Source organism: Myotis myotis, unplaced genomic scaffold (genome assembly GCF_014108235.1).
Source record: "Myotis myotis isolate mMyoMyo1 unplaced genomic scaffold, mMyoMyo1.p scaffold_m19_p_20, whole genome shotgun sequence".
Classification (NCBI taxonomy): domain Eukaryota; kingdom Metazoa; phylum Chordata; class Mammalia; order Chiroptera; family Vespertilionidae; genus Myotis; species Myotis myotis.
In genome coordinates, this window is record NW_023416325.1 from 17,145,191 (window position 1) to 17,168,033 (window position 22,843).

The window sequence follows — 22,843 nt, forward strand, 5'->3', positions numbered from 1 at the left end:
GAGACTTAGAGACGATGGCAGACCAGTGCCAGGCACGGAGTAGGGCTCAGAGAATAGTAGGTGCTATTATGATGATCTTTGGTCTTATTATTACCAGAGGCCCGATGCGCGAAATTCGTGCAATAGTAGGCCTTCCTTCCCCCGGCTGCCGGCACCGGCTTCCCTCTGGCACCCGGGACCCGGGCTTCCCTCGCAGCCCGGGCTTCAACTGGAAGGTCGTCCGGAAGGACATCCGGTCTAATTAGCATAGTATGCTTTTATTATTACAGAAGATTATTATCCAGGACCTTTCCAGTCTTTTGGTCTCATTTTCCCGAGTCCTCCCTCCAGTCCCAGATTCTCACTCATGTCTCCTCCTGGCAAGTCTGGTTCAAGCCTCTGGGGCCCTGCAGCAGGGCAGTCCCTGGCGTCCCTCCCCAGGGGGCCAGGAGCAGCCTGAGGGCAGGTCTGCACCGACGTGTCCCCACTGGGTCCCCCACTCGCTCCTCCACCCACGCACAGGACAGTCCCTCGCAACAAAGGAATATCTGGCCCCAAATGTCAGTAGAGCTGAGGTCGGCCAGGACTTAATCCGATGTGGGTGAAAGGTATTCTGTGTAAATCTGCCACTCTGTGTCCCACCGCTATTCGCTCCACCCCGGGAGAAGTGAAAGACTTTTCTTGGTGAAATTAATACAAGCGAGTCAGGCCTCCATTGTCACGGACTTAATGCATTTAACTTCTGTGGCCCTCGCTCCTGAACTTGGCAGCGAGCCTTCCTTACTCATAGTCACTGGCTGCAGCCCATCCCTGCATCTGGCAGAGACCTCGTGGGAGCCCCTGGGGTCATTTGAGGTTGCCGTCTGCAGGGATGCCTCCCGGCTTTGCGTCTTCCCCAGATATGACCAACAGCCTCTTGGTGGGCCTTTCCGGGCAGGACCCCAGGGCACACTGGGCCTGTCCTGGGGGTTGTCACCACCCACCAATCAACACGTGATGTGTGGAACTGGCGAGGTCCAAACAGCTCATCAGGGACTTAGTCCAGAGTTCAACGAAAAATCAAGATATTTGCAGCAGGATTAAATCTCAGACCACTGACCCAGTGTGCAACAGATGAAGACTTTGATATTTTTCTTTTAAATATATTTTATTGATTTCAGAGAGGAAGGGAGAGAGAGAGATAGAAACATCAATGATGAGAGAGAATCACTGATCAGCTGCCTCCTGCACACCCCACAACTGGGGATCGAGCCCACAACCCGGGCATGTGCCCTTGGCCGGAATTGAACCTGGGACCCTTCAGTCCACAGGCCGACGCTCTATCCATTGAGCCAAACCAGCTAGGGCAGGACTTCAATATTTTTCTTTGTGATTTTTTATCAGGCTGAGTTAAGGCAATGAGGGCTGGGCTCTTCTCTCTTCTCCTCTCTCCTCTTCAAGGGTGGCAGGGACATTCAGGGGCCAAGTCACCGCGGGCAGGGTGGGGGTGCTCTCTGGTCCTCAGTTATTTGCTCCCCCACCCCCCAGCTTGCCCAGGAGGCCTTCCTCATTCCCAGCCACACAGGCTCTTGTCCTGCAGTCTGGGCCATGGCTGCCATTCCAGAGCTTGGGCCATTGCCATAAATTCTTCCTCTTATTCTGCTGTCCCCTCCGTTCCCTGAGGCGGAGGACATTCCCTGCCTCAGGAGCCTCCCAGGTCCCGGGCAATGGAGCGCTGCAGCCGCTCCTCGGACGCTATGTTCCAAGAAAGCTGGGGAGCCAGCTCCTAAGCCTTCCGGAGCTTGACGCTGCCCGCCAGGGGGTGCTGATGTCATGAACATCAGCAAATGCTAGGAATCAGGACCCTGGCCCTGGCCGATGTGGCTCAGTGGGTTGAGCATTGCCTTGTGCACCCAAAGATCGCCGGTTTGATTCCTGGTCAGGGCACATGCCCAGGTTTTGGATTTGATCCCCGGTCAGGGTTCATACAGGAGGCACCTGATCGATGTTTCTTTCTCCCTGTCTCCCTCTCTCTAAAATCAATGAGGGCAGGGTCCCGGGCCTCGAGGCGGCGGAAGAGTTCAGAGAACGCCGGGCTTCTCCGGAGGTCTTCACGGATGATGGCAGATGCGATTGTACTTCTGGCCACAACGTTCGGAAGATCACGGTTCACATACTTTTTGGAAACGCGGCCTTCAGAAGAGCAAGCAGGCATATTGTGAAAACCCGTTTGTCCCAGACGAAGGCGAGCCGTGGTCCTGGGAGACGATCCGTGTTATTGGGGCTGCGAGAGCGCGCCCAGGGCCTGAGTGACGTCAGCGGCCCCTGCCCCCCAGCAGAGCATCGCCGTCAGCCGGCAGTCCACGCAGACACTCGGATCTCCGACAGGCCCCAAACCGGCGGCGTGAGCGAGGGGCAGGGCAGGTGCGGGCTGTGGCCGGCCCCGGGCGGTTCTGCCCGTGAGCTGGCTCCCGGTCTGCTCTTCCCCACGGAGGACACTTCCACGGGACTCAGCGGGGGGCGGCCTGCGGGACAGGAGCCCACACAGCCAGGCCTCCCTTCTTGGGAGTGAGTTTTGAAGCCCCAACTCTGAGCACAGCGTCCCTCACAGCAACCCAACCTCAGGGCCGAGCAGACAGGGACCTGGCAGAGAACCCAGCAACCTCTCTCAGGACGTGCAGAGTTCAAGTTCCCACAGGGAGGCTTTCTGGCCAAGAACACGGGGCCCTCCCCGAAGGAAGTCTAAACAATAGCTGGTGGAAGAAAACAAGCTGACTCAGGGGTTGCGGACTCTTATCTTCAACAGCACAGTAAAGAAAGGGAGGAAAGTCGCACAGAACCAAAACGCGGGCTCAATGTGAAAGTGCAACATCAAGTCCGGAACCCGGAGGTCGACCTGACGCCCCCAGCGGCCAGCAGCCTTCCAGGAGCAGCGGGCACAGGCTCGCCCACAGCCGAAGCACAAGCATGAGGTCTTTGGTGACGGAAGAGCTGGTGTTCAGTCCAGGGAACCGAAAGACACTCCCAGACTCTGGCAACCAACTCAGAACAAGCCTGTTGGTGCTCCCATAGGCCCAAGACAGCTGAGGTCACAGTGCCCCCAGCAACGACGTACACACTCAGGGGCACCTGGGGGCCGGGGCCCCACGGAGCCTCCAATAGATTTGCTCCACCGAAGCAGACTTTGGACAAGGCGTTATTACACACAAATGCTCCTGGATATCACTCAGTGATGGGTGTTGGTTTTGTTTTTAAATATATCTTTATTGATTTCAGGGAGGAAGGGAGAAGGAGAGAGAGATGGAAACATCAATGATGAGAGAGAATCACTGATCGGCTGCCTCCTGCACGCCCCCTACTGGGGATTGAGCCCTCAACCCTGGCATGTGTCCTGACTGGGAATCGAACCTGGGACCCTTCAGTCCGCAGGCTGACGCTCTGTCCACTGAGCCAAACCGGCGAGGGCAATCAGTGATGAATTTTAATAAACAAAGACCAAGAAGAGGAAAGATTTCATACCAGCAGCTACACATGAACACTCTTTCCCATATGGCCTTGAACCACCCTGACGGACTCACTAAGAGACAAGTGCCCCTGAGTTACAAAGGCTCCCAGCCTGTTTTTAACTTAAATGTCAACAGAGCAACTGAAAATAAGAAGCAGCCCAGACAAACGTATACCGAGACCGAATATAAGAACTTTGGAATACTCTGGAACTTCCATGCTTCCCCCGACAGCCCCCCTGTGCACCCCCGGGCTCGTGGCTGGGGCGGCTCATGGAGCTGCACCCACAAGCTGTGGGGCAGCTGGTCGAGGTGCAGCCCCATGCATGGCCCTCAGCCGGGGCGCATTCCCGCCCATTCAGCCAAGAACAGAAAGTGAATCCCAACTCCATTCCGAGAAAAGCCCAAAGCCGAAGAAATCAGCTGACAGCGAGCCTTATCAACTGGAGAAAGGAAAACAGCTCAGGAAATGCCGCATTAAGGTTACACAGCCTTTGACCAAATACCCTTCTACTTTGGCTCACACAGATGGACCTTGATTTTCAGCCGCATTGTTACAGCCCGGGGTGGGGATGGTCCCCCCTGAGTTGAGGCCAAGGAAGTCCTCCCCGGGGCCTGCTCCCACCAGGAATGCCAACCCCCACCCTTCCTGAGGCTGCTGCACCGGGATGCCCACTTTCTGGGCCACATCCGCAGAGGCAATAGCCCCTTTTGGCACAAGCTGACTCATCGCACCCTCAGAAAAGCTCCCCACACCCACCTCACCTTACCTCACCCCGAGTCAGGGCTGAGTCTCAGCCAAGAAGAGGAAATGAGGCTGAGTGAGTGGAAGCCACTGTGTCCTCGGACCCCTGTCCCCTCCGTCCACTATCTCCCGACCCTGAGAACCGGGCCAGGCCCTCAGCTCAGCTCAGCTCAGCTCCTGCAGCCACGTGTGCAGGAGAGCCCGCCCGCCGGAGCTTCCTTCGGGATGTCTGCGCATCTTTCCTGAGTTCTTTGTTCACCGGAAGGTTCACCATTTATTAGCACCTTCATGCACTTAAATAAGTAAATAACGAAATCCATGAATACATTTCTCCTTGGCCTTGAGGACAGATGCCAAACTGCCCCCCCCCTTTTCCTTATGGGCCTCAGTTTCCCCACCCGCAAAAGGGGAGCATTATCCGGCTCTTGCTGGTTCTTTCAGCTTAGATACTGTGACTGTCCTATATAATGAAAGGGTAATATGCAAATTAACCCTAATGACCGCTGGACCAGTCACTAGGAGGTGCACTGACCACCTCTTGGTCCCTTCCCCTGGTGTCAGGCACCGATCACCCGATGGCAGACGGGGAGCCGGGGGTGAGTTGGGGTGGGTGGCGGGGCCGGCTGTGGGCATCCGGGGAAGGTGGCCCTGATCGCAGGCCAGGCCTAGGGACTGTACCTGTCCCCGAATTTCGTGCGCTGGGCTGCTAGTAGATTTATGTCTCTTAGGACAAGAGCATCCAGGTTGGATGTGGGGTCCCTCGAAGGTTGGCCCCAGGGCCTATTTGCTGGGCAACCTGGGGCAGGTTACTTAACCTCTCTGTGCCTCTGCTTCTCCCTTGATAACGGACTCCTTTCAGGGGCAAGAGGACAGGGGAAAGTTCCTCTGTTCAAGGGTCTCGAACTCAAATGTCTGCAGGGCCAGGCAGTAGGAAGAGGTGGGGCCAGGGGCACGTGGAGAGCCATGCCCCTAGCGCAGTGGTCGGCAAACTCAGTAGTCAACAGCCAAATATCAACAGTACGACGATTGAAATTTCTTCTGAGAGCCAAATTTTTTAAACTTAAACTATATAGGTAGGTACATTGTTATTAACTTAATTAGGGTACTCCTAAGCTGGCCTTTGCTAAAAACATCCTCAATCTGATTGAGGTACGTTCGCTGAGGTGGACCCCTTCCAACTCTCCCATCCTCAACTCGTGCATGAATCGTGTCCCCCCCCCCCCTCCCCGCGCTGCGTATCTCGCGGTCTGCCTGCCCTGCGTCTCCTGTCGCCCGCCCGACCGACCGACCGACACCCCCCACTTCTTCTAACGCCACTTCTTCAAAGTAGACTCGCCCAGGCCGAAAACCGACTTCTGCGCACGGGCCACGAAGTTTCAATCGCACTGCACGTGCGTGCCCGCACGTGGTATTTTGTGGAAGAGCCACACTCAAGGGGCCAAAGAGCCGCATGTGGCTCGCGAGCCGCGGTTTGCCGACCACTGCACTAGAGGACAGAGTGAATGAGCTCCAGCCACAGAAACGCGGCCGCAGGTTGAGACCCCCTCTGCTCTGAATGGTTTAGTGTCTTGGCGACGGCCTGAGAAGTCGCCTAAGATGTGCTGGGCGTTAGGAGACCTGGGTCCAAGTCCCAGCCGGGTGACCCACTAGCTGGGCTGGTGGCACGACTACCTGAACCCCGTTCTCTCACCCGGTTAACAGAACTGAGTCTCGTGGCTCAGAAAAGACATGGCCCGAGTCCAGAGTCCAGCCTGCAGGTCTGGAGGGCCCATCGCCAGTGGCCAAGGTGCCATCGCTGCTCTCCATGCAGTTCCCTGGCCTGGCAAACAAGACAGCCAGCGGGGGGTGATGATGATGAAATGGAGCTTAATGAATAACCCCAGGGGCCGGCCAGGTGGGGGTGTGGCGGCCTGCGGCAGCGGGACAGCAGCTGGCTGACGAAGGTGGCCCTCGGAGGGGACAGGTCAGTGCCCGGGCCCATCCCTCTCGCCTCATCAGATGCGGCCACCCTGGCTCTCCTCAGCCCAACCTCTTTCAAGCCGGCAGCTCTTGGAGCCCGGCCCCTCTGGGTGTGAGCCCTGGTTCTGCCGCTGCTGTGCGACCGTGGGAAAGTGACTTGACCTTTCTGAGCTAAGTCGGATTCCACGACGTAGAGTTCATTACAATCCTCGCCGCCCCAGGGTGCTGTCAACATTCCGTGACGTCATGATGTCATGCTCCCAAACCTCGGACGCTGCCATTTTGGTCACATCGCTGTCTGTTATAACAGTGACAATAACAACAGTCACAACAGCAGCAGTCAACGCAGAGTCCTCATCGCTGCTCTAAGTGTTGTACGTATATTAACTCACTCGACCTTCCCATCAGTTCCACTAGGAAAGCATTTTTTTAAAAAAATATATTTTATTGATTTTTTTACAGAGTGGAAGGGAGAGGGATAGAGAGTTAGAAACATCGATGAGAGAGAAACACCAATCAGCTGCCTCCTGCACACTCCCCTCTGGGGATGTGCCCACAACCCAGGTACATGCCCCTGACCGGAATCGAACCTGGGACCTTTGAGTCCGCAGGCCGATGCTCTATTCACTGAGCCAAATCGGTTAGGGCTAGGGAAGCATTTTATCCCCATCTTACAGTTGAGGAAACAAAGCAGAGAGGTTAATGAATTTACCCAACGTCACACAGCCAGTGAGTGGAGGTTGGTATTTACTTGTACCAGAGCCAGGCTCCAGGGTCTGTGTTCTAACTATTAGGCCCACTGCCTCTCCATGCCAGACTACTCCTATTACTTAAGATTAAAAAATAAAACCAAAGAACAGACTCTATTATGAAGTGTTAACACCCGCCCAACTTCTTCCGAAGCAAGGATATCCATGACATTGTGGTTTGGCATCTCCTATTGCACACGAATAAAAACCCAGCCATTAAAGCCCTTTAGGATATACTGGCCAACACGAAGGGCCGGCACACAGTAGGCAGGCAACGAGTGCAGCAAGCGGTGCTTCTTGTCCAAGCCCGAGGTGTGTGAAGGCCCTGCTCCTCCAGGGAGCCCTCCCCGATCCCACCCCACCCTCAGCTGTCCTGTGGGGACTTTCTGCTCTCTGTCGTCCCTGGGGGGTGTGGGAAATGTCATTGAATTGGGCGTCTTTCCCGTCCAGGCTGGGGGCCACCTCAGGACAGGAACCGGGGTTTACCACCTCTGTTCCCAGCGCCCCGTTCAGGACAGAACACGGGGGGATGGGTGCGTGTTTAACGTGCGGATGGGAATGAAACTGTCAGCGTTCTCATCAGGGATCAGGGCCAAGCAGCTCGACTTCACCCCAGGTGGCCGGGAGTTAATCATCAACCCCGAGGAGGTCGCCCCAAGTCCAAGAAGGGTACACCTGGACCCCACCTCCCATCTGCCACAGGGAAACCAGATGGATGTGGTTAGCACAGGTTCTCCCAGTGGGACGGTGAGGGAGACAAGCGGGGAATCTGGTTATATCCCCCTCCTGCCCACAGCCTTCCATGGCTCCCAAGTGCCCCTGGGTCAGGTCCCGGCTCTGGGTTGGCATAGCTGTCCCTGTGGACTCTGATCCCTGCCCACCTCTCCAGCCCCGAACCCTCCTGCTGCCTCGCCCCTGCCTTCTTGGTTCCAGTCCCACCATGTTTTTCCATTCCAGACCTTTGCACTCCATGTTCCTGATTGCTGGCTGAGCTCAGCCTCCTCTCCTCCTCCTCCCCCCCCCTCCTTCTCCTCCTCCTCCGGGAAGCCTTCCAGTCCTCAGGGCCAAGTGACGTACTTGCTGCGGGCACTGGCAGCCCTGTGCCTGACGGCACTGATTGTAACTACTCTTCAGTGACCCCTTGAGGCTCCAGGAGGGCAGGGAACATGCTATTTTGTTTGAGGCTAAAGGTCCTGGGATGTGACACATGGTAGGTGTCTAGTAAATATTTTTTGAACGAATGAACCAATTGCCAGAGTCATTCATTTGAAAAATAAATAATCGTTCGGCTCCCGTGTGGGGCGTGAGGTGTCAGAGATGAGGCAGTGCTGCCGGAAAAGACGCCTTTCTCACGTGACAACTGTTTCTTTGTTTTCTTGGGACCAGCATTTACACAAAGATGTCTGTGTGGTGGGAGAGGCAGGCCAGGGTGAGAGACAAAGGGTGTTTCTCACTGGCGGGGTGGCCTCAGCCAAGTGTATTTCCCCCTTGGAGCCTCAGTTTCTTAATCTGTCAAATGGGACCAGGGAATGCCTGCGCCGCGGATGGCACACAGGGAGGCGGTGAGGTGGATCTCACCCTCTTTCGCTCTCCAGCGGGGAGCTGTCCCTTTAACACGGGAGGAGGGGTCAAGGCCACGGGAGGCTGGCAGAAGCCGGGCAGAGCTGGTTCCAGTTAGGCTGTGGGCAGCAGGCTGCAGCCAAGTTGGATCCGGGACTCTTGAGCAGAAAGGTAAGGCGGCCTGGGGCCCAAACGGGGGCCCCTGGGGCTCTGCGTGCACATGAGGAGATGCATGTAGGGGAGTCTGAAAGGCTCTGGGGCAAAGTCCCCGCTGAGTGGATGGAAAGGGAGAGAGGGTGACAGTGGCCTAAGCCCTCCCAGGAATATCGATTCCACTCAGGGTGCCCGGGACCATCCTGCCTTGCAGGAGAGAGGCTTTGCTTGCCAGAGGGGCAGGGGTGAACACGCTGCCAGCCAGGCCGGTCCAGGCCTCCCAGCCCTGGCGCCAGGGACTTGGCTGTGGAGTGTCACCAGTGGCCTCTGGGGAAAAGCCCGAGGGACAGGGAGGTGGAAAAGGTGGTTGGTCTTTACCCAACTCATGGATGCACCAGGTGGGGCCCAGGAAGAAAGATGGCCTGGCCACGGCCATGCTTGCCGGGACCTGAACCCAAGCCCTGGGCTTCACGCTGCATGTGGTTATGAGCACAGATGCCAAAGCACACTGCCCGCGTTTGAATCCTGGCTGGGCCATTTCTAGCTGTGTGACCTTAGGCAAATTACTCAACCTCTCTGGGCCTCAGTTTCTCTTTTTAAAAGATTTTCCATTGGTTTTTAGGGAGAGAGGAAAGGAGAGGGAGAGAGAGAAAAACACATTGATGCGAGAGAAACATCGATCAGCTGCCTCCTGCACGCCCCCACCAGGGACTGAGCCTGAAACGGGGGCACATGCCCTGACCCGGAGTCGAACCTGCAGCCTTTCGGTAGATGGGCAGATGCTCCAAACAACTGAGCCACACCAGCCAGGGCTCAGCCTCAGTTTTAATGGTCACCGCCCCCCAGAGGTCATTCCTGACCCCCGACCCAAAGTAGGTCCCCTTTCTCTTCTCTTCCGGACTCCCGACACGCGCGTTCCCCTCATAGCGGTTTTCGCCGTTTCTGATGACCTAGTTTGTCTGTCTATACAGTTATTTGTCGAATGCTGGTCTCTCCATCAGACTATACGGCAGCTGCAAGAGTAGACATCTGTCTTGTTTTCCCATGTTATTCCAGTTTCTAAGACGCACCTTGTGATGCCGTGTAAACATGTAGAGTAAGGGGGAGCCCGCCAGCATCGTCGGGGCCCCAGCGAGGTAACAAAGCAGAGAGCCTGGAGGACTCAGCCGATGTCTGACGCATCATAGGGACTCAGCAAAGGGTAGCTATCATTACAGCAATAGGCACCATAGCCTGTGAGCCTGTTATTCATAGCTTACAGAAAGGGAAACAGGCGCAGAGAGGTTGAGACACTGGTCTGGGTTGCACAGTCGGAAAGTCATAGCTGGTCTCTGATTGGCCCTAAAGTCCACACTCGGGCTCTGGGGCTGAGGTGAGGTCTAGGTCAAGGTATGCTGCTCTTCGCCACTGCCATGCTCAGCTCGCGAAGTGCCCCGGCTGGAGGTGGCTCGGGCTGCGCCCGGCCTGGGGAATCCCAGGGCCATCCCAACAACGGCCAGAGGGTCAACCCCAGGGCGGGTAGACCTGGGACTCTTCCCCGGGGCCCCCTCCCTGACTAAGTAAGGGTGAACAAGAGGCTTCGGCTTGTGGTGGGTGGGGGAGGTTGCAGTGCTCCTCCTAGTGGCAAATAGTGGAATTGCAGGGCACAGCAGAGAATTTGCTCCTATACAAGTTCTTCTATTTGTTCTTCCTTTCATTTCCTCCCTCTCTTCAATCTCGCCCTGACCCACGTGTTCATTCATTGCTTCCCACTGCAAGTAGAATTAGAATAACGTCCCAATCCCCCGCTTTGGGCTAGAACGCCCTCCCCATGGCCTTGCCCACCGCCTGCTCCTGCTCCCGCCCAGTCTCCTCAGGCTCATTTCTAGATTTGGTGGTTCTATCTGCTGTTCCTGCTGCAGGAATGCCTTCCTTTGGCTTTCTTATTGCCATTTATCTCAGAATTCCCCCTTTGAGAATTTTCAGGTAAAAAATGAATTAAAAGACCTCACAACCAGCCAAAATGCTCAGGTCCTATGACGCATCTGATTCAAGCTGTTAGACACCCCAAACCAGACCTAACCGGTTTGGCTCAGTGGATAGAGCCGCGGCCTGCGGACTGAAGGGTCTGGGGTTTGGATTCTGGTCAAGGGCATGCACCTTGGTGGCAGGCTGGATCCCCAGTAGAAGGCGTGCAGGAGGCAGCTGATGGATGTTTCTAACTATCTCTCTCCTTTCCTCTCTATAAAAATCAATAAAAATATAGTAAACAACAACAAAAATCCAAACCACTACCAACCAACTGCAAAATGACCAGGTAGCACATTTAACGAGATAACTAGAAATGTGAACACTTAACAGATATTTGATATTAAGAAATTATTTTAAGTGTGATTTTTAAAAACATTTTTATTTTTATTTTTTTAATTAAATCTTTATTGTTCAGATTATTACATTTGTTCCTCTTTTTCCCCCCCCATAACTCCCCTCCTCCCAGTTCCCGCCCCACCCTCCGCCCTCACTCCCCACCCACTGTCCTCATCCATAGGTGCACGATTTTTGTCCAGTCTCTTCCCGCATCTCCCACACCCCTTTCCCCCCCAGGAATAGTCAGTCCATTCCCTTTCTATGTCCCTGATTCTATTATAATCAACAGTTCATTCTGTTCATCAGATTATTTATTTACTTGATTCTTAGATTCACTTGTTGATAGATGCATGTTTGTTGTTCATAATTTGTATCTTTACCTTTTTCTTCCTCTTCCTCTTCTTAAAGGATACCTTTCAGCATTTCATATAATCCTGGTTTGGTGGTGATGAACTCCTTTAGCTTTTCCTTATCTGTGAAGCTCTTTATCTGACCTTCAATTCTGAATGATAGCTTTGCTGGATAAAGTAATCTTGGTTGTAGGTTCTTGGTATTCATCACTTTGAATATTTCTTGCCACTCCCTTCTGGCCTGCAAAGTTTCTGTTGAGAAATCAGCTGACAGTCGTATGGGTATTCCCTTGTAGGTAACTGAGTTTCTTTCTCTTGCTGTTTTTAAGATTCTCTCTTTATCTTTTGCTCTTGGCATTTTAATTATGATGTGTCTTGGTGTGGTCCTCTTTGGATTCCTTTTGTTTGGGGTTCTCCGCGCTTCTTGGACCTGTAAGTCCATTTCTTTCACCAGGTGGGGGAAGTTTTCTGTCATTATTTCTTCAAATAGGTTTTCAATATCTTGCTCTCTCTCATCTTCTGGCACCCCTATAATTCTGATGTTGAAGCTGTCCCAGAGGCTCCTTACACTATCCTCGCATTTTTGGATTCTTTTTTCATTTTGCTTTTCCGGTTGGGTGTTTTTTGCTTCCTCGCATTTCAAATCATTGACTTGATTCTTGCGCTCCTCTGGTCTGCTGTCGGGAGTCTGTATAATATTCGTTATTTCAGTCCGTGTATGCTTAATTTCTAGTTGGTTCCCCAATATAAGATCGAGAGTCTTATTAGTTTTCTTGTAGATCTCATTAAGTTTATTGGCGGCTTCTAAACAGATCTTGAGAGACCTTAAAAGTGTGGTTCTGAACTCTATATCTTCCATTGACAATTTTGTCCTGTTTCTTTGTCTCTGCATTTTGTTATGCTTCCTTGGTGCACCCCCTAGTGGTCTTTGTTCGCAGTCTTATAGTTAAATCTTGATTGTTGTAGCTAATACCAGGGAGGGTTTGACCTCCAGGCCAAGTGGCTATGAGAATCAGCTGTGTCTGCAGTGAGAGAACTTCTGTCCTCTAGGGAGGTGCTAATCTGGCGTTTGCCTGAGGCTATCCGGCAAATGCCTGTGTGCAGGGCTTGGGCGGGGCGGGTCGCACAGGATCAACAGGGTGGGCCTGAGAGAGCAGTTATGGCGGCTCTCAGTCCTGTCCCCAGGGGCTCTGCCTCTCTGAGTCCCAGCACCCGCTGCAAAGCTCGGAGAGAAAGCTGCACTCGCTCTGACCGAAGCCAGACAGTCCCGCTTCTCCCGTTTGAGTCTGGGTCGCTAAAGACTCGCCCGTATCTGGAGCTCAGAGTCTGCGACTCCCTCCCGATTGAAAACGCCAACTTCGCCCTCCGCCGCCAGCCCGCTCCGCGCACTCCGCACCTCAGAATCTGACTTCAGCACTGCGCCTCCTCTGAGTGTCCGTGTGCGTTTCTCTTTCCTCCTAGTTGTAGGACTTCCACTCAGCCAGCGTTCCTGTGGTTCTGGGTGATGTCCCTTCCGTTTTTTGGTTTCACTTTTGAAGTAGTTGTTCAAAGCAGCAAACTCCGGCGTTAACCTATGCCGCCATCTTGGTTCTCTCTCTTAAAAACATTTTTGAGGTATAATTTACATTAAAAAAAAGTGAGCCCACTTTCAGTTAAAATTTAATGAGTTTGGAAAAATATGCACTGTTGTGAAAAATCGCGTGCCTTTGTTTTAAAAAAGAGAGTTCTTCTGTGTGGCGAAAGACATACGATAAATAAGTCCTTGGGTGTAACAGCACTGACTACAGTTAACAATACTGTATTGCATATTTGAATGCTATTAAGAGAGTAGATTTTATTTTATTTTTTATTTTTTTTAAGAGAGTAGATTTTAAAAGTTCTCATCACACAAATACAATCTGTAACTAACTATGTTAGGTGCCAGATGTTAACTAGATGAATTGTGATGATTATTTTGCCATATATACAAATGTCGAATCATTATGTTGTATGCCTGAAACTAATACGTTACATTCAATTATATCTCTTTTTTATTTTTTTAAATTAAAAACTTTAAACTGAGTTGAGAGAGAGAGAGAGAGAGAGAGAGAGAGAGAGAGAGAGAGTAACATCAACTTATTGTTCCACTTCTTATGTATTCATTGGTTGACTCGTGGATGTGCCCTGACGGGGGATCGAACCCATAACCTTGGCATATGGGGATGACACTTTAACCAACTGAGCTACCTGGCCAGGGCGATGATATCTCAACAAAAAATGTAAAATAAAATAAAATAAATCTTGCCAGAATAAAAGGAGCCCTTCACTTATAGAGGTACATGTTGAAATGTCTATAGATGAAATAATCCAGAGAAAAAAACATAACGACAATGATGACGGAGGAGAGAAGGAGGGGAGTGGTGCAGGTGTGGCTGGAACAGGCGGCCGGGAGTGGACGCCGGGTGAGGCTGTTAGAAATTCTGTAACTGTTTCCCCTCCTAGAATGTGAGCTCTGGCAAAGCAGGGCTCCCTCTGACTTGTCTGGGCCCAGGTCCCACAACATGGACCCACCTGGCACATAGTGGGTGCTTAATAAATGTTTTTTTGAATGAATGAATGAATGAACTCTCCCATTTTCATTCACTCATCACTTCTTTTTTTAAAAAATATATTTTATTGATTTCTTACAGAGAGGAAGGGAGAGGGATAGAGAGTTAGAAACATCAATCAGCTGCCTCCTGCACACTCCCTATTGGGGATGTGCCTGCAGCCAAGGTACGTGCTCTTGACCGGAATCGAACCTGGGACCCTTGAGTCCCAAGGCCGACACTCTATCCATTGAGCCAAACCAGTTAGGGCCACTCATCACTTCTTATTGGCCAGGTTTTATGTCCCCAGCGCTGTGGGCAGCCTCGGTTACAGAATGAAAGGCCCCTAGTCCAAAGGTTTTTGCCCAGATGGGGAAACTGAGGCCCAGAGAGGAGCAGGTTCTTGCCTGAAGTCTCACAGGTTGGCAGCTAGACGGGGCTAAGAGAACCAAGCCGAGGGCGTCTCCACTCTCCCATCTCCCCTCCTCTCCCGGCCTGGTTAGGGGGAACCCTGACTGGAGCTGCCTGGGCTGAGGCCCCGTGTCCTCCCCAGGCCCGCCAGGTGGTTGCTGGGATGGAGAGCCCTCTGGCGGAGTGCGCTAAGGGCGGGCACTTCCACGTGGTCACGCCCCTGCTGGAGAGCTGGGCGCTGTCCCAGGTGGCGGGCACCACCGTCTTCCTCAAGTGTGAGAATGTGCAGCCGGCCGGCTCCTTCAAGATCCGGGGCATCGGGCATTTCTGCCAGGAGGTGAGGGTGTGCGGGTAGGAGGGGAGAAGTGAGGTTGTACCGGAGGGAGGGGAGGGTCGGGGTGTTGGAATGGGAGGGGGCTCCGTGACCCCTGCCCTCAACCCCATTCCTTCTCTTCCCAGGCGGCCAAGAAGGGATGCAGGCACCTGGTGTGCTCCTCAGGTGACCCCACACCTTTCTGCTCTTGAGGGTCCCCAGGGCTGGGTGTGGGGGAGGAGGAGCTCGCTGGAGCAGCAGCAGACATCCAGGGCTCGGCCTCCTCTTAAGGGTCCAGCCTCTCAAGGTCATGGTCCGATGGCCATTTGTATGTGCTCTCCCAGCCCTGTTCCCATCGTTAGTAGAAGTGACCAAAACCCAGTTCATACAGGTGTAAGCTCCGGGTTCTAAGAACTGAAAAGTCTCAGGAGAAACGGCTTTCAGGCACAGCTGGATCCAGGAGCTCTCATCCGTAGCCCTCCCTACTCCTGGCTTTTCTTTCCTCTCTATTAGCTTCCTTCTCACTCAGGCCTCGTGGCAGCACGATGGCCGTCGGGAGGGTGAGGCTTGCTTCTTGCCATCCTACGAACCCCAGCGAAAAGGGAGCACCCCTTCCCCGGGGCTCCCCTCAACCCATGACTCGGTCTTCTGGGCCCAGCTTGGGTCATGTGCTCATCCCTGAACCCGTCATGGGTCAGGCGACTGTGCTCTCTGATGGGTTCCATCTAGATCGCGTGTCCACCTCTGAGGCCAGGGAGAGGGCTCACTCGTGGGGCGTCTAGGTGTGGGGGAGGGGTGACTCCTACGGGGAAATGGAGGAGGTGGGGCAAAGGTCTGTCAACAGGCTAAGGCAACGCTGCCCACTGCTCCGCCTTCTGCTGCCTCCACAGGGGGCAACGCGGGCCTCGCGGCTGCCTACTGCGCTCGGAAGCTGGGCATTCCCGCCACCATCGTGCTCCCCGAGGGCGCCTCCCAGCCCGTGGTGAAGAGGCTGCAGGGGGAGGGGGCCGAGGTGCAGCTGGTTGGAATGGTAAGGACCCCAGGAAGGGGAAGCCACCCCACCTCCCCCCTTTTCCTCTCGCTGAACTCTGCCTGGGACCCGGTCTGCCCTTGGGTTGGCCGAGCTGACGGGTGGGAGTGAGGTGTGGTGTGTGTGGAGGGCTGGGACCTCTGGCCCTGCCTGAGCCTGCCTGAGAAGACTCCCCTGCAGGAGCCGGGGTGGGGGGGTGGGGGGGGTGGGGGGGTGGGGGGGGTGGGGGGGTGGGGGGGTGGGGGGGGTGGGGGCAGGAGCTGGGGATGGGCAGGAGTGCGCCTGTCTCCCCAGCCTCATGGGCCACTTTAAAAATATATTTTGTTATTGATTTCAGAGAGGAAGGGGGAGGGAGAGAGAGAGGAACATCAATGATGAGAGAGAACCATTGATCGGCTGCCTCCTGCACACCCCACACTGGGGATCGAGTCTGCAACCCAGGCATGTGCCCTGACCGGGAATCGAACCCTGACCTCCTGGCTCATGGGCCCACGCTCACCGCCGGCTGGGCCTGGTGCTAGCCGCTTTACAGCTGTTTGCCATTTGATGAGACACAAGGTACGAGAAGGCGATGGCGTCACTCTCCATTCCCAGACCACCCCAGTGTGAAGAGGGCGCGGCTGAGGGCGCCTGGGTCTCCTGGTCACCAAAAATACAGCGCGGCTGACAGGCGTCCTAGCCCAGGGCCATGGGGAGCCGTGGGGGGACGGTGAGGGGGGCCATGGGGAGCCGTGGGGGGACGGTGAGGGGGGCCATGGGGAGCCGTGGGGGGACGGTGAGGGGGGCCATGGGGAGCCGTGGGGGACGATGAGCAAGGGGGGCCATGGGGAGCCATGGGGGGACGGTGAGGGGGGCCATGGGGAGCCGTGGGGGGACGATGAGCGAGGGGGGCCATGGGGAGCCGTGGGGGGACGGTGAGGGGGGCCATGGGGAGCCGTGGGGGGACAATGAGCGAGGGGGGCCATGGGGAGCCGTGGGGGGACGGTGAGGGGGGCCATGGGGAGCCGTGGGGGACGATGACGGGGCCATGGGGAGCCGTGGGGGGACGATGAGCGAGGGGGGCCATGGGGAGCTGTGGGGGGACGATGAGCGAGGGGGGCATGGGGAGCCGTGGGGGGATGACGAGGGGGGCCATGGGGAGCCGTGGGGGACGATGAGCGAGGGGGGCCATGGGGAGCCGTGGGGGGACGATGAGGGGGGCCGTGGTTGGATGTGGCCCCCGGCTGCTTGGGGCAGGGACAGGAGGCTGCGGGGGGCGTCCAGCGAGAGGCGCTCAGGGCTGCACAGCTTCAAGGCTCATTTTTATTTTTTTATTTTTTTTATTGCTTAAAGTCATACAAAGGGTATTACATATGTGTCCATTTCCCCCCGCACCCCGCCCTAGACAGTCCCCTAGCCTCCCCTATCCCCCAGTGTCTTATGTCCATTGTTTATGCTTATATGCATGCATACAAGTCTCAAGGCTCATTTTGCTTCAATATTTCAAGAGGAGGAGGCCCAGCTCTTCCTGGACGAGGGTCCCCGTGGGCAGGACTATACGTCTGTTCCGCCTGCTCCTGGCCCAGGCCCAGGCCAAGCGGGCACTGTGGTGCCAGAGGATGGGCAGAGCTGTTTCTGCCCCCGCATCCCCGCGTCCCCTCGTCCCCTCAGGAGAGGAGATGGCTGGGGGCTCCCTCTGAAATGCCCTGTTAGTTCGGGTTCCCAGGACGGACCCCGAGGCTGCCTGCCCCCCAGGTCCTCTGACCGCACTTGCTCTCTAGGTCTGGGACGAGGCCAACCTGAGGGCACAGGAGCTGGCCAGGAGGGACGGCTGGGTGAATGTGCCCCCGTTCGACCACCCGCTGATATGGTAAGGCTGGTGCCCCCCCTCGCCCCCCGAGCTCAGAGTTGAGAAGCCCTCATTGAATCGGGGTTCTCCCATTGGACAGAAGGGGAAGCCGAGGCCCAGAGAGTAGAAGAGGCATGGAGTCCAGGCGCACTGGGGGTCAGACCCCGCCTCTGCCCTGCGTTCAGTGGCGGGAGCTGAGCGAGCTGAGGAGCTGGGCGCGACGGGGCCTCCTCTCCCTGGCTGAGGGTGGGAGGGGCGGGCTGAGGGTCTCCCTCGTCCGGCTCCTCCCTCCCCCTGTCCTCCTCTCCTCCAGGGACGGCCACGTCAGCCTGGTGCGGGAGCTGAAGGCGGCCCTGGGGAGCCCCCCGGGGGCCCTGGTGCTGGCGGTGGGGGGCGGGGGGCTCCTGGCCGGGGTGTCGGCCGGCCTGGCCGAGGTGGGCTGGCAGCACGTGCCCATCGTCGCCATGGAGACCCGAGGGGCCCACTGTTTCAACGCGGCCGTGGAGGCAGGCAGGCTGGTCACGCTGCCCAGCATCACCAGGTCGGCGCGGGCTGGGCGTCTGTGGGGCTGGAGGGCGAGGATGCAGCTTCCGGGGCTCCTGGCCCCAAGGGGGGCAGGCGGGCACAGGCAGGAGGGCTCCTTCACCCGGGACTCCAGCCGCAGCCTGCGGGTCTCAGCTGAAGGCAGTGCTGCAGGAGGAGGGTCTGTTTCATGTCCGTCTCATCAGCGAGTAAAACAGCTCCCACTGGTCGGTGTCGTCACCGAGGCAATGGCGGTGCGTTGCCGTTGGAAGCGTCGGCAAGCGCCAACCACAGAAAACCGAGCGCCACCCTCACTCACGTCCGGTGCCCGCTGCTCACATGGGCTGCACCTTCCCCCATCTCTGCCTGCCTCCCTCCCCGCCCTGCCCCCGTCCATGCACCATTGCCCACAAGTGGCATGTGCTGGGCACACAGTAAAAGGAATCAGTTACGTATTTTTAAAAGCGGAGACTATAGTCTTCGGACAGTTTTGTAACCGCTGTTTTTCTGTTCATATTGTATAACGTGAACACAGTTTTGTGGGTTTTTTGGGCACCACCATGAGAGAATTTTCCCCCCATTGCATTTTTTTTGTTTTTGTTTTTGTTAATTCTCACCTGAGGATATTTTCCCATTGATTTTTAGAGAGAGTGGAAGAGAGGGGAGAGACAGAGAGAGAGAGAAATATTGATGTGAAAGACTCATCAATTGGTTGCCTCCCGCACGTGCCCTGGCCAGGGCAGGGGATTGACCTGCAACCAAGATATTTGCCCTTGACTGGACTCGAACCCGGCACCCTTCAGTCCATGGGTCGACGCTCTATCCACTGAGTCCAACCAGCTCATAAACTAATAAACTAATTAATGAACAGAGAGCCCCTGCCTCATACTCTTCATCCAACATCATGGACGCTGTATGTGTCACCCAGGGCTTCACAGACATCACCACAAATCAGGGGGCTGGAAACAAGAGAAACGTGTTCTTTCACAGCCCTGGCAGCTGCAAGTCCAAAGTCAGGGTGTGGGCAGGGCCGCGCTGGGCCAGGAGCAGGGAGAGCTGGGTCTGCGTGTGGCTCACCAGCTCCTCCCTGCATCCTGCACCCCCGCCCCACCTGCCCCTCCTACAGCGTGGCCAAGTGCCTGGGTGCCAAGACGGTGGCAGCACGGGCCCTGGCGTGCACGCAGGAGCTGCGGATCCTCTCTGAGGTGGTGGAGGACAGCGAGGCTGTGACTGCCGTGCAGCGGTTCCTCGGTGAGTGGGCGCTGTCCCCGACCTGGGCTCAGACACCTACGAGGTTCAGGTCCCCGAGTGAGAGCGTGTGCCCAGTGCCTGTCGCCGGCTGGGTGGGCAGTGACTGTGCCATGAGTGGGTGGAAGGGGAGGGCCTACAGAAGGGTGTGCTGTGCTGTCGCTATAGCCTCCAGACTTTCGTACACGCTCTTCTTCTCGGAGCTGCCCATCCCCAGCCCTGCTCCCTGTCAGCTCCATGTGACTACTCAGCCGTCATGACACCGCCTCCAGGAAGCCTCCTTTGATCTCTCACCCCCACCCGGCCTGGGTCGGACACTTCCTATGCACCAATCCCACTAATCTCCTAACTGCCTGATTCTAATCCGTCTACATCATTAGGTCGTGAACGCGTTGAGGGCAGGGGCTGGTGTGTCTGTTCACTGTTGTGTCCCCAGGGTCTTCCTAGTGCAGGGCTGGGCAGGGAGTGGGCGCGCCGTAAAGACGTGTCGAATGAATGGAGGGATGTGTGAGTGACAAGGTGGGTAATGGACAGACGGATGGGCAAAGGGATTGATGGGGCAACGAATTGATGAATGACGTAGAAACGAATAGATGGATGGACATTGATTAATAGACACATTGATGGATGGACAGACAGATAGTCAAAAGATAGATAGTGGATGGATGGATGGGTGGATCAATGGATAAGCTGATTGATGGCCACACTAATAGATGGACAGACAGACAGTCTAGTGATGGATAGAGGAAGAGATGGATGGATAGATACAGGAAAGGTGGATGGGTGGAGAGACAGATGGATGGAGAGGGAATCGCACAAACAGGCCGTGAGATGGCTGGCTGGCTGCATGGGTTTGCAACACCCAGAGCCTGTGAGCACTGACTGGTCTCCCCGTCTCTCCTCTCCACCCCATCCCCCGCTCTGGGCAGATGACGAGCGCATGTTGGTGGAGCCTGCCTGCGGGGCAGCCTTAGCTGCCATCTACTCCGGCCTCCTGGGGAAGCTCCAGGCCGCGGGCCGCCTGAGCCCCACGCTGGCCTCCGTGGTGGTCATTGTGTGTGGAGGCAACAGCATTGACAGCCGGGAGCTGCAGGAACTGAAGGCCCAGCTAGGCCAGAGCTGAGGCTCCTGGATGCTCCTGGAGCTGCCGAGGGGCCTCTGTGCTCACAGATGGCCCTGGAAGCTACCCTGGGCTTCTGGGCTGGCCGCCTCCTGCAGGAAGCCCTCCGGGACTGCTCCCTTCAGCACCCCCACAGCCCTGACCAATAAACTCTTCCTGAGTTGAGTCTGTAACTCTGGCGGGCCCATTCTTCCCACCTCCATGAGCTCATTCCTCAAGCCCGGCTCTGATGGAGCAGCTCCCTGCACGCCACAGCCTGAGAAGCAAAGCCAGGGGTTCCACGCTCAGGCCTCCCAGGGCAGCCGGCTGCGCTGAGCTCCTAGCAGGGCTCGCCTCAGCTGGGGGACAGGACGAGGCGGGGATGCCCTGTCCCTTCTCGGGCCTGGGCAGGTGAAGACAACATCTCCATCCTTTACCAGGTGCCGGCTGTGGGCCAGAAACCCGTCTAAGAACTTACTACTCATTATCTTCTCTGACACTAAAGGGCACCATGAAATAAAACCATTATTACCACCCCACTCTACAGATGGGGAAACCGAGGCAGGGGGCGGTGACCTAACCCACCCAAGGTCGCACATGGGAATGTGGGCCGGTCGGGTTCAAACCCTGTGACCTTCAACAGGACTCTGCATGTCTTGGCCCTCGGTCTTCTTCATGTGGGGGTGGTGGCGGTGGGACCTCCAGGTGGGTCTGGACCCACGTGTGGGTCACAGGGAGGGTGGGGACTGGATGGATGGCCAGAGGATCTCCTAGGAAACGGGAGGGGAAGTTAGTCTCTTGGCGCCACCAGGGGGCAGCAACGCGCCTCCAATGGGAATCCTGCCCCTCTGACTCCCAGACCCTGCCTCAGGGGGCCCTCCCTCCCCTGGAGGTGCTGAGTCCCAGAGATGGCGGGGCCCCAGGTCTTGCATGGGGAGCTCTACCCAACCTTTCCAGCCCCACAGGAAACAAGGCTCAGGGAGTGGGGCCAGCTGGCGCCACAGCCCCCGGCAGCACCCACCTCCTGGTCACACGGAGGCACCCCTGCTTCATGTCCACCTTGGGCAATGCTTTCCCCTCGCTGGGCCTCAGGCTGCACCTCTGGGCGGCAGGAAGCCCAGCCGCCATTTCCCACCTCCTTTCCGTGGCCCGAGCCGTGCCGTCCCCTGGCGCCTAGCTCTTCCCTCCAGTGGAGGGCTTGAGAGTGGCGTGCCCTCCCCCACCTCCTGCTGCCGGGTCTGCTTCTCTCTTTGACCCCAGACATAGGGCCAGACCTGCCCCTCAGAAGCCAGCAGGACCAGCCCTGTCCCCTTGGGGTGATACTGTGTGCGTTCCCCACAGGAGGAGGGCCCCCCAGAGCCCTTGAGCAAACGAAGCTCCGTTCAGGGCCTCAGTGTTCTAACCTGTAAAACGGGTGGTTTGTGGATTATCCCTGGGGACCCGGCCTCGGCAGGCTTTCAGTAACTGATAGTTCTTACTGTGCCCTGAGCGCTTTCCCCGACAAGGAAGGGTGCGGAGGAACTAACATCCCTTGATACATTGAGCGCCCACGGTGTGCTTTGGGCCATAGCAGTCATTTCATTTAATCTCACAATCACCCGAATGGTAGGTACTATTATCTTCATGTTTGCAAATGAGGCAGCAGAGGCACAGAGCCCTTACTCCAAGTCGCGCAGCTGGACTGCAACCCTGATATCTACGCACCCGAGGCTCATGCCTCTGACCCGCACGGCTCTCACCCCTCCTGGCCTTTGCTTAAGCTCTGTCCCCTGCCTGACACGCGCCGTCTGCTTCTAAATCCTACACATGCTTCAAAGCCCAGTGCAGGGCAGCCTCCTCCCTGAAGCCTTCCTGGGTTGCTTCGGCCAGCGATGGTCTCCCCCACCCCCTGCTCCTCCAGGTGAGAGGCAGAGCTCGCCTCCATCCAGGTGCTCTGTCTCCCAGGCAGCCTCCGCCCTGGGCTGCCCTCCTGGGAGGCTCGGCAGCTGCTGGTTGCCCCTCTCCTGGTCTCGGCAAGCCGGAGATAAGAAGCCAAGGGGCCTGTTGACTCTGTCCAGATAACACACGTCAGTCACCTTAGGGCAGCCCTTCCTGGTTGACACCCGAGGAACGCCAAGGGCAGGGGCAGCACAGGGAGAGAGAAGGACGCGGACAATGGAGCCGCGGCCACAGGCTGTGATTGATGGGGTGAGATGTGAACCACAGAGACCTACCCTCCGTCTCTGCCCCCTCGAACGCTCAGTGGGAAGATGGGGAGCCTGCCAGCTGGGCCCCGGGAGCAGGACTTCTAGGTGTTGGTCCAGGGCTGTGTGGGGAGCCCTGGACACTGGGCCACGGGTGTGGGTACCTGTGGGGACCCGCCTGCTTCTCCTCCCCAGCTGGGGCCCGTCCCTGGCCCAGACCGCCTTTGTTTCCTGTGCGTCCTAGTTCCCCGGGGGGAGGGGGGGTGTTCCTGGGTCCCCTCGCCAGGCTCTCTAACTCCTGCCTCCAGAGGCCGCACCT

The 22,843-nt window shown here is 56.4% G+C and overlaps 1 protein-coding gene and 1 pseudogene across 2 annotated transcripts; both read left to right on the plus strand.

Annotated features, from left to right (window-relative positions):
* Positions 1-3,380: 3,380 nt before the first annotated feature.
* On the plus strand, positions 3,381-4,563 carry LOC118678637 (annotated as a pseudogene).
* Positions 4,564-8,392: 3,829 nt separating this feature from the next.
* Positions 8,393-20,552, plus strand: SDSL (serine dehydratase like). Of its 2 annotated transcripts, XM_036354389.1 has the most exons (9): positions 8,393-8,645; positions 13,660-13,764; positions 14,444-14,638; positions 14,761-14,800; positions 15,505-15,644; positions 17,405-17,493; positions 17,786-18,013; positions 19,121-19,245; positions 20,172-20,552. In XM_036354389.1, exons 2-9 carry the CDS (start codon positions 13,693-13,695, stop codon positions 20,363-20,365), a joined length of 1,083 nt encoding a protein of 360 aa, XP_036210282.1. In that variant the 5' UTR covers positions 8,393-8,645; positions 13,660-13,692; the 3' UTR covers positions 20,366-20,552. The 2 variants fall into 2 exon arrangements, with proteins under 2 accessions (XP_036210282.1, XP_036210283.1); XM_036354390.1 differs by lacking the exon at positions 13,660-13,764 and having other exon boundaries at positions 8,398-8,645.
* The last annotated feature ends 2,291 nt before the right edge of the window (positions 20,553-22,843 follow it).

Bases quoted from the DNA above. Each gene is read 5' to 3' on its own strand.
- SDSL (XM_036354389.1), top strand. From the start codon at position 13,693: ATGATGACGGAGGAGAGAAGGAGGGGAGTGGTGCAGGTGTGGCTGGAA. The intron at 14,801-15,504 runs GTGACCCCACAC...CTGCCTCCACAG, and splicing joins GCACCTGGTGTGCTCCTCAG to GGGGCAACGCGGGCCTCGCG. The intron at 17,494-17,785 runs GTAAGGCTGGTG...CCTCTCCTCCAG, and splicing joins TTCGACCACCCGCTGATATG to GGACGGCCACGTCAGCCTGG.